The 14,594-nt window shown below is 38.5% G+C and overlaps 2 protein-coding genes across 14 annotated transcripts in view; one reads left to right on the top strand and one right to left on the bottom strand.

Moving 5' to 3' along the window:
• The window catches only part of ANKAR (ankyrin and armadillo repeat containing), a 30,127-nt gene extending 29,280 nt beyond the window's left edge, over window positions 1-847 (top strand). Inside the window, exon 22 of the mRNA XM_026696919.2 lies at window positions 466-847. Within this exon, the coding sequence (XP_026552704.2) occupies window positions 466-710 (245 nt within the window). The 3' untranslated portion in view covers window positions 711-847. The remainder of the gene's footprint in view (window positions 1-465) is intronic.
• A 71-nt stretch (window positions 848-918) lies between these two features.
• OSGEPL1 (O-sialoglycoprotein endopeptidase like 1) lies at window positions 919-13,807 on the bottom strand. 13 transcript variants are annotated; one of them, XM_087919811.1, is made up of 8 exons: window positions 13,399-13,797; window positions 13,098-13,305; window positions 8,607-8,994; window positions 7,053-7,257; window positions 6,817-6,965; window positions 5,126-5,256; window positions 3,404-3,475; window positions 919-2,458 (listed from the first exon to the last, which is right to left on the bottom strand). In XM_087919811.1, the coding sequence occupies exons 2-8, from the start codon at window positions 13,286-13,288 to the stop codon at window positions 2,380-2,382; spliced, it is 1,215 nt and encodes a 404-aa protein (XP_087775937.1). In that variant the 5' UTR covers window positions 13,289-13,305; window positions 13,399-13,797; the 3' UTR covers window positions 919-2,379. The 13 variants fall into 13 exon arrangements, with proteins under 13 accessions (XP_087775937.1, XP_087775939.1, XP_087775938.1 ...); XM_087919813.1 differs by having other exon boundaries at window positions 13,504-13,797; XM_087919812.1 differs by having other exon boundaries at window positions 13,098-13,346; window positions 13,675-13,797.
• Window positions 13,808-14,594: the final 787 nt, after the last annotated feature.

Raw genomic sequence — 14,594 nt, 5'->3', positions numbered from 1 at the left:
ATAGCACGTAGACTTATTACCACTTCAAAGTGCTTTACAGCCCTCTCTAAGCTGTTTAGAGAGTCAGCATATTGCCCCCAACAATCTGGGTTCTCGTTTTACCGATCTTGGAAGGATGGAGGACTGAGTCAACCTTGAGCCTTATGAGATTTGAACTGCCAAATTGCAGGTAGCCAGCAGTCAGTAAAAGTAGCCTACAGTACTGCATTCTAACCACTGTGCCACCATGGCTCATTAATTGTGTAGCATGGTTGGATAAAGAGGTGGCCTAACAAGGAGGGAACACACCACCATCATTTTCATTCTCCAATGCAGCTACTCACTCCACTTCTAGCTGTTCAAATGAACCAGGTAGAATAACTGGCCCACAATTAGTCCTACTCATGTTGTAACATTATTTTGCTGAACAGTCTGAAATATTCTGCAGGTAACTGATAGCAGTAAAAGCAGTGTTTTGTTTTCTAGAAAAATTTCGAGGTACTGGTGTTAAAGTGTACAAAGCAAAGTTTCGTCCGAAGGATTCTCTCTTTTTAATTCCTCCAACTTCACATATAATGGGAAGAGTAAAAACTCCGGAGAAACCTCACATTCCAGCATCTGGACACTATCAATTTCCACACACAACAATTTCTGACCTTATTCAGGTTTCAAGACCAAGAATTGTTCATGTCGAGGCACTCAAATATACTTTGTCTGTAGAGAAAACTTAAATGTCTATACTGTGGTAGCAGAAAAGATGTTGTTACCATGCAGTTTCATGCAAATAAAAATATGGTTGCATTTGTAATGGTTTTAATGTATTTGTTCCAAATTGGGAAGAAAACAACTGCAAGAAATTGATACAGAAATAAGAAATAAAAACATTGGCAAACAGATATGACTTCATGTGTGAAAAGCAACTAACATGAAGAATCAAGGTAAATTAAAATATATATTTATTTCAAATAATATAGCACTGCAAAAAAAGGCAACATGAAATATTAATACTGTACATTCACTGATAAGCTCTTGAAAACAAGCATTCTGCACAAGACAAATGGCTGTAAAGGTATTGCTGCAAAACTTGGATAAGATTAGCTGCTGTTTACCTATGAATTCCATGTTTTCTTTAAACTCACATAATTATTTGTTTCCTTCATTCTCCTGTTGTCTCTGCTACAGGTAGTCCTCAACTTACGATCACAGTTGAGCCCAAAATGTCTGTTGCTAAGCAAGACCATTATTGAGTTTTGTCCCATTTTACAACCCCACCTACTTGCCACAGTTATTAAGTGAGTCACTGCATTGTTAGGTTAGTAACAATTGTTATGTGAATCTGGCTTCCCCACTGACTTCGTTTGTCAAAAGGTCAGAAAAGATAATTATCTGAGTCCAAGGCACTGCAACTGTCATAAATACATGCCAGTTGCCAAGCATCTGAATTTTGATCATGTGACCACAGGGCTGGTGCAACAGTCATAAATGTGAAAAATGGCAACAAGTCACTTTTTTCAGTGATATTACTGTAACTTGGTCACTAATCTGTACTCACATCTCCATCTACTTTCCCTCTTCTCACCATTGTAGCTATTCCTTTTTCCTTTCTTTTATTCCCCTTACTATTTCCTTCCTTTTATTCCCCTTTTTAGCATTTTTGCTGAAGAAGGGAAGGAAATATTTGCGTATACGTTTGTATATTTCTGTGTGCTGGAATGGTTTGCATCTAAGAGAAAGAATGGTTGGTATATATTGATGGGATTTGATACAGAGACGTTATTTTGTAAGCAACGGTAATTAGTAGTTATTAATTGAACCAAAGTGACCTTTTTTTTGGTCCTACCTCTACATTTTCTGGAAAGTAGCTTCTGGCAGTTATATCCACCGGCACAGATATATGAACAGATGTAAAGAACTGACATGTGTTCACTTATATTGAGTGAAAGAATATTGAAGATATTTCAGCTGAAATTTGCAAACCAAGATTATTTAAGTGGAGAAGCTGGATACTCACTTATTCCTCCACCCCCTTCTTTTCTGAGGGCATTATTTTCAATTCGGACCCAATGTGCATAACATCCATTCTTTTACTTCTGCAAATAGTTCATTAAACCACTGAAAAACGTCAGCCTTGAAATTTATTAGATAATGGAACATATATCCAAATTTACAAACAATAAAATGCTTGGAAACACCTTTCTCATTTATAGTGACTAAAAACATATGTCCTGTTTTTTCATTTTCATACCTAAATTTTTTGTCCGCTTATAATCCACCTGCATACTTGGCAATGTCACACAACTGGTCTAGGTGAGCAGGAAGCAACAAAATGGAGTCCCCATTAAAAAACCTTTTAAAAATGACACATTCACTTTGTTCCAAACAAGTGAAAAATACCAAGCATCATACTGCTAGATTTAGCGCTGGCACTTTGATGAAAGCTTCTTTTACTTGTTCTGAGATATTAGTTCCAAGTGGAGCTCTAAATGGTAACATAAAACACTATAATTAAACATATAATACAAATTCAAGAATGTAGAATTATATATTACAATATATGCATATGTGGCTTCTCTAAGACCCTTCTACATATAATGAAAATTACTATAAAATCAGTAATTTATATAATTGAATAAACCATATTCAAAACAATACGTACATCTATCTCTATTTTACAACAATTTATGCAAATACCTTTTTGTCACTCACCAATACTTCATTTTACCACTAAACACCATTACAACTTTTGATAAAGGAATTTCTGTCTCAAATAACAGTTCTATTATTTTTACCAGTTTCATAAAAGAAATAATAATTCTTTTATAATTTTGAACATTATGTAGGGAAAAGAATGTGATTTGTTTATTAATTTATTAAATCTATCAACCACCCATCTTATGACAGGGTACAACTTTAAAAAATCTATCTGATGAGGGAATAACATATTCTGTGCCAAAGAATTATTAGTCATATACAATAATTGTGCAAAAATAAACTTGGCATGTTTTCCTAATTTGTTACACTTTGCTAAGTTTTTCAGGTAGCATTCAAATGCTCCGGGTCAAATATGGAACATTCTATCTAAAGGAAAAACAAAACAAACTGTCAAACTGGAACCTAGACTAAGGAAAAGGGTAGCAATTTATGTGTAACCCTGAATAGGCCTTCTCTGGTAGGGGAAAAAAAATATCTTAGCCTTCTCCAGTCTCATGCTTTGTAGATGTGCAATGGCTAAAGAAATTCTGGAAGTTGAGTTCTGAAATAGCTTGGAGATTCCAAGTGAGAATGGGTTGAAGGTACATATTTAAATAATTCAATATACAGTATATCACCTTTTTTTACCCCAATTTTTCCTCCTATAATTTTGAGCAACATATAGACAATAAAATACACCAAGAAAAGTTCAATAAACTAATTAACTACTTACTTTGGTTCATACCGGAAATGTTCTACATTATAAAAGATATCTAATCCTGCAGAAAGCTTTTCAATTCCATTCCTATAAAGGAAATATTTATGCAAGTAAGTAAAACAATTTCATTTCTCTGTTACTTTACAATGAATACAAAGCATTTATCTCACTGACCACAAAAATTATTGGCAGAGTCTTCAAACCTACTGCCTTATTTTCCATTAGATATTATTCTTGTTAATCTAATTATTTTCACTCTAAGGAACCTGAGGCATCTTTCTTGTAATATAAACCTCTGATTTCTTCACATTTTTAATCAAAAAAGGAGAAGGCAGCACTCATTTTTTTGGAAAACTATGATGCTAGAGAGGCCTTGGTACGTAATGAATTATATATATTTGCCAATTCCATATAGGAAGTGCATCTCAAATATTTAGTTTCAGCAGCCCTGCAGTCATTTACCCTTAAAACCCACTACAGGGACATGTTGTGGTTAGCTGGCAGCAGTGAGGAGGAGGTTCCCGAGGAGCCTGTGCTAAGTGCAAGTGAGCACAGGATGACTTCTAGAAGTGAACAGCTGGAGCAGCACAGGCAACTCGGGAGTAAGAATGCTAAGTAATGGCCCCTCCCTCCAGGGAATATAAGCCTGGTTTCAAAGGGTTTTTGCTCTGTAGAAGGCAAAAACGTTTGAAGGACTCAGCATTGTGTGTGTAGACTGTCAAGGTTTTTCTGGTTGGACTAATTGGCTGCAAGCCATCTTTTATCTACAAAGAAGTTTATTTGTAGATTAAACCTGAGTTACTAAGTTTGTCTGTGTTTGCTCTCTGGGAACCCGGTTGGGTCAGAACAGGACACTTCAGTGCCTGCCTCTCCCCCATACCACCCATCTAGAACCTCACAAACCCATCATGCACCACACTTATCTTCTGAAATCTCTGGACCTCATTTTATGCACAGTGGCAATCCAAATATGGCTGCCATTTTGCCCTCCTTGCTTGTGGCAAAATGGCAGCTGCCAGACAAAGTGCTTTACAGGTCTGCAGAGTGCTGAAGATTTTGACCACTGCTGAAAGCTTTTGCAGCACTGTCCAGAGCTTTCTAAGGTAGCAAAATGAAGCAGTTTGTCCCTGAGCCATGTGGCAGTTACACAAATGCAGCTGCCACTTTGTGGGTGGGAAAAAATGGCAGCCACTTTGAGAATCACTCCATCTGGCTGTACAAAGAAGCAAGTTCCAAGAGGCCTTGGAACTCTTCAAAAGGTAAGTGAGGAGAAGGATGTTTGGCCTGGAAGGGAGGGAATCAGGCCTAAGATGGTGGAGGGGTGAGAGTGGGAAAAGACCTGTCAGGACTCAAGGAGCAAGAAGTGGAGCATTGGCATCTCAAAAGTGGGGGACGCCTTGGGAGGGTCAGGGAAGATGTGCCTGGGCCTACAACTGCCTCCCCAACCAGGAGATAGCCCACACTCCACTTAACAGTTTAATGATTCATTGAAGAGAGCAGGGATTGTGAGGCGGGGGGGTTGTTAGGTGAGACATTTCATCTAAAGATTGTCATGACATGTGACTATAATTACAGTAGTATCTCGAAGACGATCTGCGCCCCAAAGACATATAATGTATATACACTATAAAAAGTGCATGTTGCCCAACTTGTATGACTTATACATATATTTTGGAAATTAATCATAACATTTTGCAATAATGCATCTCCTTCAAAAGTGAAAAAACATTTCCTTACCATGCAATCATAACACCATTGTCAGTGCAAAGTCTTGGAGGTGGACAAACCAATCTGAAATTGGTAGCATCTGCTAGAAGTTGCAGAGATCTACGGACATATTGATTACTTGCGACACCTCCTGAAACAACCTGAAAGCAAAGTTGAAAGAGAAACCCCAGAATATTACATTGTTGCATATTGCAATTTTATTAGTGCATATCTTTCAGAATTAAATATGATAGAGAAAAAATGTAACTTTTATGCTGTAATGTAAATCCTCATTACTTGGTAACCCAGTTGCTACAATAATTATGAAACTCAGCAGATATACATTTAAATTGCTGAAATCATCTTTTGAAGAATTAAATGCTGTTCTATGAGATTGCTCAAGTTCTTGGAGAAAAAAGATTGCTGAACTGCAATGAGATTTGGCAATTATGTAAAATTTCAGCCATTTATTTACTGGATTGTCTAGAGATCTATTCTCCTTTACTCGCATCTGGATTACACAACTCTTTCTAATCCAGTCCTGCTAAAGTCCTACAAAATTTCCTTGGAGATCAAGACCTTAGTATTCTTTTTTTAATTAAAAACTCTTTATTTCCTTTCCAATGTGCAGGTATGTCTGATGTTCTTTTCCTAAATGAAGAAAAATTCTATCGTCAACATATATGATTCCATAGAAGGTAATTGTTCTGTTTTATTAAGGAGGAATACTTATTCAAATGCTCTTCACTTTGTGTATTTTAATAACTGTAGTCTGGAGCTATATAATGACAAATGTACTAATTCATCAAACCCTAGATGATGGAAATAGCCAAAACTTCACAAATCAATAATGCTTGGTTTAGTGATGGTCTCTTCAAATAGCTGTAAATCAACTACTTTAGCCTCTTGGAGCAGATAAAAAATGGATGAGCTTTTGCTTTAAATGATCATTTCCCATGAAAGTCTCAATAAAACAATAACAGTGATTCTCCATGCTTTTTTTGATGCTCTAGCCATGGCTGAATCTGTTTAAAATTCTTTGGATATTAAGACAGGACAGGACAGGACAGGATAGGATACTCTTTGTAGCTTTTTTCTGTGAACACACCAGCACACATTTAAAAAAAATGAAATTTTGATGTCTTAATTTTGATCCTTGTTAGGATTTATTGCTTAAATTAAACAATTTTCCCCCAAAGAGAAATGAAGCCTCTGAAATAAGAACTTCCTAATAGATAATCTGAATTAATCTCATTAATGTGGAAAAGAAGTTATTTCTTAAATGAAACCTCTGGAAGGTTTTTTAAATATCATAACCAGTATGGTAGCTTCTATATTAGGAGGGTTTTTTTAAAAAAAAAAAGATACTTGATTTCAAATGAACATAAAATAGGAATGAAAAATGTCGATCAATATTCCTATACAGGCAATGAATGCTTGTGAACAAGGGATGCAGAGCAATGAGAACAAGGCTCTAATGCCCAGGGTGCAATTAAGGAATATCTGGTAGCCGAACAGGTAGACACAGTCTCTGTTTCAGCTAATTTCTCCCAATTGTAAGCAGAGTTCAGTCTTGGAATATTTTACTTCCTTCATGGTAACAAAGCCTGGTCTTACTTGGAGTCTGTCCCTTGGCTGGTTCACTATTTCCATGATCAAGAAGCAGTCAGTCTTGGAATCTGAGGTAATAATGAAAAGTGTAATCTTCACACAGAACTTACCAAGGTTTCCTTTCCTGGGGGTATGATTCCTTTCTCTTTGCAGAAGAGAATAGCCCGATGGGTTCGCTCAGCAATGTGAACAGTCATTGTGTACAGGGCAGCCGCAGCAAGATCCGGAAGACAAGAGAGATGTTGCCCTTCCTGAAGGCCTGCAGAAATCACACACACATATATATTTTCAAAGCAGACATGCAGCAAAACACACCCATACAGTTTGTGACTCTTTAGGCAAATACCTTCTGCCTTTTCTTCTTTTGAAATCTTTCTAGTGATTTCGCTTTGCAGACCAGCAAAAGAGAAAGTGCAATCACGGTATCGCTGCATTGGGACTGTGAATTTGTATCGCAAAATGTTACCCCGCTGAGCCAAGATTTCTATTGCTCTCCCACCAGACTTGCCAGAGCACTCTGGATGATTATGTAAAGAAAGACTTCTAGCTACCTTTAAAAAAAAAGTAAAGGAAAAGACAAAAAAATACATTCACAACAGATTCAAGAAATATCGCATTTCAAGTTTACAACATTAATTGTTTTAAAGCAATCTTTCTTATTAGTTTATCCAATGTGTATTTTTGACAAAACAAGTAATGTGGATTTTCATGGTGCAGCACAAGGGAATATGCTTCATACATTAATGAGGTGTGCTGACTTATATCAATAAAATTAATCATGCTTTTTTAAAAGAAGAAATGGATAGATTGTAATCCTATTTAAAGAAACTAATTTTTCCCCTAAAAATATGTGTCGCCCCATGAGATATCTTAAATGTGAGTACAAGTAGTCCTCGACTTACGACCATAGTTGAGCCCAACATTTCTGTTGCTAAGTGAAACATTTTTTAATTTGTCCATTTACGACTTTTCTTTCTACAGTTGTTAAGTGAATCACTAGTGTTGTTAAGTTAAAAACAGAGTTGTTAAATGAATCTGGTTTCCCCATTGACTTTGTTTATAGGCAGGTCACAAAAGGGAATCACATGAGCCTGGAACACTGCAACTGTCATAAATATGAATCAGTTGCCAAGCAACTGAATTTTCATCACGTGACCATGGGGATGTTGCAACAGTCATTAAGTGTGAAAAATGATAATAAAAGTCACTTTTTCAGTGTCATTCTAACTTTGAATGGTCACTAAGTGAACTGTTGGAAGTCAAGGACCACCTACAACTAACATACTTTTTCAGATAAATGAGAATGTGGCTGAAATGACTCCGGTTCCAAGCTTTCATTACCTTACTGATATTATGGGGAGTAGGTTTTAGGTCGATTTTATCACTCAGGCCACTTGAAGGAATCAAGATTGGGGACCTGCATTTTTGTCTTTGTGTTATATGGGTGTTGCAGGCAGTTTGGTTTATGTTACCCTGCCATTTCCAGAGTAAATGGAGCTTTTTGGCCTGTTTTCTGGATGTTTTAGAGGTGGTGAAGTTTAATGAGAAAATCAATTCCCTTCAGAACTCAAATGGGGCTTTTTAAAAAGGTAAAATAGAAATCAGTGAGTGGAAATTAGATGTTGGAGAAACACATGCAGGACAATCTACACTTGCTTAAAACAATCCATACATGGAGGACCTCCACATGTGAAAAACTCTAGAAGTTGCCACGGAAATATAATGTTTAATCTTATAGAAGTGAGAAATTATTGAGAACATGAAGAGTAATTTCATCTCTTTAAACATTAAGTTTGTGTACCAGCCCTACTCAACTTTTGGATGGTGCCTCAGTATATTACCCAAAGGATTTTGGCTTTAAAATATTTATATGTCAATAATCTATATTAAAATGAATCACCTTGTCAAGCATGTCCCCTGGTGCGATGTCCTTTGTTTGTCCAAGAAGAAGAAAATCTGAAACTCCTTGTGCTACTGCCAGTATACAATGACCCCCAGAGAGTAAAAGGACAAGAAAAGGAAATGGTACGAGGTCCGTCAGTCGGACAGTGAGAGCATGTGCTTCCATATGATGGATAGGGATAAACGGTTTCTGATGCTTTTTCACCAGTTCTAAACTATATTTCAATCCAATTCCAAGGCTTAATGCAAGTCCTGGCATCACAGTTGTTGCAACAGCCGAGATATCCTCCATACTGATGCCACTGGATGAGACTGCATGTTGTACCACCCTTGCGATATTTTCTTGGTGAAGCCGTTGTGCTACTGGAGGAATAATGCCACCTGTTCTAATCAGAAATACACACCTGTGAAATCCACTGGCCAGATTGTAATAATTTTATAACATCATATTATATACTTTATCATCTTAACATATTACTGATAAGAATTTACATGTAACATTGTAATTACAGCAACCTGTTTGTTTATATATATATATATATATATATATATACATACATACATATATATTTTCGTAGATTTTCACGGGTACAGGTATGTAGGTCTAGGTGTGTTCGGGTCTTTTCCTGTGTAAGATTAAGAGTATCTTGGCGACGTTTCGGCGAGGTCCAACTCGCCATCCTCAGGCTGGTGCTTTCGGCTTTGTGCCAGTGCAAGCAGTGTGTGATCGGAGCTGCCGTCTTTCTATAAATACTGGTGTGGGGTGCTGGTGTACTGGTCTGTTTGGCTGTGCTGCTGCCTCTTGATTGGCTAATGGAGTTGATGTTGGTATAATGGGCTGTGTGATGGCCTTGTAAGTTTTGTTGTGGAGATATCCTGCATCTTGTGCTTTAATCTCCTGGGTCGTTTATGTTTTGATCTCTTTTCCATTAGCTCCTGTGTTGTAACGGCTTGGGTAATGGGTTGTTTGGTGACCTTGTGAGTTTTATTGCTGTGGTATCCCTGGTCTTGTGCTGTGATTTCCTGGGTCTTTTGCTGTGTTGCAACTTCTTGAGTTCTTGTGGTGTAATTTCCTGAGTTTTCTGATGTGATATCCTGAGCGGGTGGCTGTGATGTAGAATTCTGGGTTTTGGTCTGGCTTCGAGTTTGGGGTCTCGGTCTGTGTTCTTGGCATGTGTCAGCTTGTTTGGTTTTGGTTTTTCTTCAGGAAAAAAAACTGGACAACTTCCTCACACATCTCAACAACTTACATCCCAAAATACAATTCACCATGGAAACAGAAGCCGGCAACCAACTTCCCTTCCTGGATGTCCTAATTTACAAAAAACCCAATGGCTCCCTAGGACACACCATCTACCGGAAAAGAAAACCACACCAACCACTACCTAAATGCACAATCCCATCACCACCCTGCACAGATCAACTCCGTAGCCAAGACCCTCATCTCCAGAACCAAACATCTAGCTGACAAAGACCACCTGAGAACAAAACTACACACCCTCACTAACGTATTAATTTCCAACAGATTCCAAAGAAACACTATTACCAGCCTAATCCGAAGAGAGATACCCAAAAAAACACAGACACAGAACAAGACAACGGTATCGCACTCCTCCCCTACATCAAAGGCATCACAGACAAAATCAGCAAAATTCTCCACAAACACAATATCAGGACAGCCTTTGGCATTGACCAAAAAATAGCCAACATCCTAAGAAACCCCAAAGACAAGGTCCAGCTAGAAAACCAAGGAGTTTATGAAATACCATGCAACAATTGTCCAGCCACATACACTGGACAAACCAACAGGAGAATAAATGCATGCATCGCAGAACACCAAAACACAGTCAGAAAAGAAGAAAATACTTCCTCCCTCTTCCAGCACCTTAAAGCCACAGAACATGAAATTAATTTTGAAGGAACCAAATTAATATCCAACACTGAACACTCCAGCAAGAGAATAATCAGGGAAGCCATCGAAATAGAGAAACACCTCTATAACATGAATAAACGGGACGATACCTCCCGCCTACCAGACATCTGAAAACTAGCCCTCACCAACAAATGAGTCCCAGCCACGAAAACCAACACCAGACCCAAAACAACACGGGATACCACCACCATTCCCCCTCATCAGGCCCAAACCCATCCTATAAACGAAGGACAACCGGTATCCAGAAACCAGATCACGGCTGCTTCACCAGCTGTGCACCCCCCGACCCCAAAACCAAACAAGCTGACGCATGCTAAGAACACAGACCCAGACCCCAAACTCAAAGCCAGACTAAAACCCAGAATGCTACATCACAGCCACCTGTTCAGGATATCACGTCAGAAAACTCAGGAAATTACACCACAGGAATTCAAGAAGTTGCAACACAGCAAAAGACCCAGGAAATCACAACGCAAGATCAAGGATATCACAGCAATAAAACTCACAAGGTCACCAAACAACCCATTACCCAAGCCGTTACAACACAGGAGGCTAATGGAAAAGAGATCAAAACACAAACGACCCAGGAGATTAAAGCACAAGATCCAGGATATCTCCACAACAAAACTCACAAGGCCATCACACAGCCCATTATACCAACATCAACTCCATCAGCCTATCAAGAGGCAGCAGCACAGCCAACCAGACCAGTACACCAGCACCCCCCACCAATGTTTATAGAGAGACAGCAGCTCCGATCACACACTGCTTGCACTGGCACGAAGCTGAAAGCACCAGCCTGAGGATGGCGAGTGGGACCTCGCCGAAACGTCGGCAAGATACTCTTAATCTTATACAGGAAAAGACCCGAACACACCTAGACCTACATAGTATGTATGTATGTATGTATGTGTGTATTTTAAAGTTGTAGCGATGTTTCGGCAGAATCTCATCTGCCATCATCAGGCTTGTGTATGAGAAGACTTTGAAAGCACAACTATAATGATGTGGGAAAATACCCGAACAAAGCTGAATACCATACATACATACATACATACATACATACATACATACATACATACATACATACATAAAAATTAAAATACAGGTGGATTGATGTCCTGTCACCCTAACCCTGTCTCTCCTTTTTTCCTCCCACCTGTCTTGCCTGATTGTTCTGCAATATAATCTTAATACCACTGTCAGATCCTGCCAGTACAGGCAATCTTTGACTTACAACAATTCATTTAGTGACTGTTCAAAGTTACAACAGCATTGAAGAAAGAGACTTATGACCATTTTCCACACTTTTAAAAATAATTTTATTTATGATTCCCACCCCCCCACTTATGACCTTCACATGATTTGCATTTGGATGCTTGATAACTGACTTATATTTATGAAGGTTGCATTGTCCTGGGGTCACATAATCCCTTTTTGCGACCTTCTGACAAGCAAAGTCAACCAGATTCACTTAACAACTGCAATGATGCACTTAACAAATGTGGCAAGGTCATAAAAAGGTGCAAAACCCATTTAACAAATTTTTCACTTAGCAATATAAATTTTGGGATCAATTGTGGTCATAAGTTTAGGACTACCTATATAGTTCCCCTAACAGCAATGAAGATTGAGATTAATTATCGGCCATTAGAGAATGCTGACGCTTTTTGGTCTCTTGAGGTCACTAATCACATTATAGTGATTACAATTAAGTCTATCTTGCAGGATTCCTATGACAGCAAAGTTGGGGGTGGGAGAAAAATCACTGATTTATTCAGAAATGTACATAGCTGCTCATAAAATACCTAAACTTCTTAAGATTGGAGGAGGAAATGGAGGAAAAAGGAAACTTAAGTGTAAGAAACAAATTGTGATTTAAATCTATTTTTCTAACTTCCTACCGTGGTTCTAGATCTATGGGCTCCTTTTTCTTTCCTATTCGTTCAGGAAAGCTGGCAACTGAACCATTCACAAGTTTTAATTCATGCAAAAGTTTCTTTGGAAATGCTTTTGGTCAAAACACTGTTTTTTTCACTGAGTTTGAAAACCTCAGCCATTTCTTCATACAAGAAGGACCTATGTGGCCTGTTCTACCAATTTTGAAAACCAGGAACAGGATAACGGCAACCTAATGTAATTTGCTAATGTGAACTACAGGCCATTTTTCAGATATCTATGAATGGAGATATAAAACATGATATGAAATAGTTCATATTCCATTTATTGGTAAGTTTTAACTTCATTGTAAACCGTACTCATTCTTGGCTCCCAAAGAAGAACTCTACAAGCATGTTATAAAATTTTATGGTTTTTTATTAAGTTGTAATAAAATGTTTTATCTGGATGCCTTTAGTAATTCAAACTGGCATTATTCCTAGCTCAAAGCCCTAATTTTAAAGCAAAGGATCAGATTTCTAAAACATAGAAGAAATGCATAGAATACGTAAAAGTGACAATATTTATACACTACACACACACACAAACAGCAATAGCTATTGCTAGGCAAATTGTAGCAACTGAAACATATTTTCACCCACAGTAAGAATTACTTACTTTAAATGAACATCAGCTTGAGAATGTAATGCTTCTCCTAAAATGCTACCAGTTTCATCCACCACAGCAGCTCCTGTATCATCACAGCTGGTTTCTATTCCCAGAACTATTTTAGTAGAAATGGATTTGCCACCATGAACAGAGACCTTTCTTAAATAATTATTCCAAGAACATATAGGAGTCTTCAACATTCTTCCCAAACTGGTCGCTGTTAAAAGATTTCAGAAAATAAGGACCCCTAAAAAGAAGCTATATAGAAATGAAATTTAGAACAATATCCACTAAAAAGTCTGCTTCTTACATGTTTTTAAAGTGAGGTGTATGTCACACTGATGAAATCACTTAGTTCTTTTGTTTTTGGTTTAGAGGGAAGCTATAACTGATATACCACAAAAGGTGCCATCACATCAGGGACTGGCAGGGAGCCGAGTGGCCATAGCTCTGACCTGGCTGGCTTGCCTTTCCCTCTGCCACCAGGTGCAGGAGCAAGGTAACGTTTCAGGCCGTCAGGAAAGCCAAACGGCTCTCTAGCCCAGAGCTGCCAGCGGGGGAGGGGGAGCGACGCTGCAGCACTTGCCTCGCTTGAAGTTCTCAGCCCTTTCCTTTCCCCAAAAGCGGGAGGGGAGGAAGTCTTTGGCAGTCTCAAAGGGGTGGACCCTTTTGTTAGACCCGGAAGCTTTGCCTGTCAGCTTTTCCGGGCAAGGCGGGACAGGAGACTGGCTGCGACGTTGCCGGGTGCTTGAAAGAAAGAGAGACAGAGAGAGAGAGTGAGTTATCGGAATTAACCAGACAAATCGCTCCACCAACTACAGGTGGGTCTCCTCTCTTAGCTTTAGAAGGAGAGAGGGGTAGGGAAGGATAGAAAGAGAAGGAAAGAGAAAAAAAGAGATGGGAAGAGAGAGATTGAAAGAGAAAGAGAAGAGAGAAAGAGAAGGAAAGAGAGAGAGAAGGAAGAGACAAGAAAGAAAAGAATGAAAAGGGAAAGAAAGAAAAAGGAGAAAGAAAGAAAAAAGAAAGAAAGAAAGAAAGAGACAAAGACGGGATGGAAGGAAGGGAGAGAAAGAAAGAGCAGGAAGGAGGGAGGGAGGAGAGGAGGAAAAAGCAGAGAAAGGAAGGACACAAACCCTAGCTTCAGAAGACTCTTTGAAATAGGACAAGAATCTAGAGCTGAAAGGGATCTTCTTCTAGTCCAAGGGTTTTCAAAGTTTGCAAGTTTAAGACTTGTAGACTTCAACTCCCAGAATTCCTGAGGTAACATGACTGGAGGAGGAATTCTGGGAGTTGAAGTTCACAAGTCTTAAAGCTGTTAAGTTTGAAGACCCCTGTTCCACTCCAACCCCCTGCTCCAGCAGGAAATCCTTACAGAATCAAAGAACAGCAGAATTAGAAGGAACATTGGAGGCCATCTAATCCAACCCCTTGCTCCCGCAGGAGACCTTATATCATCTGGAATCTGGATTATTTTGGTGCTGAAAGGGACATTAATAAATAAATAAA

This window comes from Pseudonaja textilis, chromosome 1 (genome assembly GCF_049901715.1).
Source record: "Pseudonaja textilis isolate UNSWEBS1 chromosome 1, rPseTex1.2, whole genome shotgun sequence".
In the NCBI taxonomy this organism is placed as follows: domain Eukaryota; kingdom Metazoa; phylum Chordata; class Lepidosauria; order Squamata; family Elapidae; genus Pseudonaja; species Pseudonaja textilis.
This window is presented reverse-complemented; position numbering and strand designations above follow the sequence as displayed.

Coding starts and splice junctions, on each gene's coding strand:
- OSGEPL1 (XM_087919806.1), bottom strand. CDS start 13,288: ATGTTGAAGACTCCTATATGTTCTTGGAATAATTATTTAAGAAAGGTC. Junction 8,995..13,097: donor CAAGCTGATGTTCATTTAAA/GTAAGTAATTCT, acceptor ATTTCTGATTAG/AACAGGTGGCATTATTCCTC. Junction 2,459..3,403: donor CATTTCCGGTATGAACCAAA/GTAAGTAGTTAA, acceptor GTTACCATTTAG/AGCTCCACTTGGAACTAATA.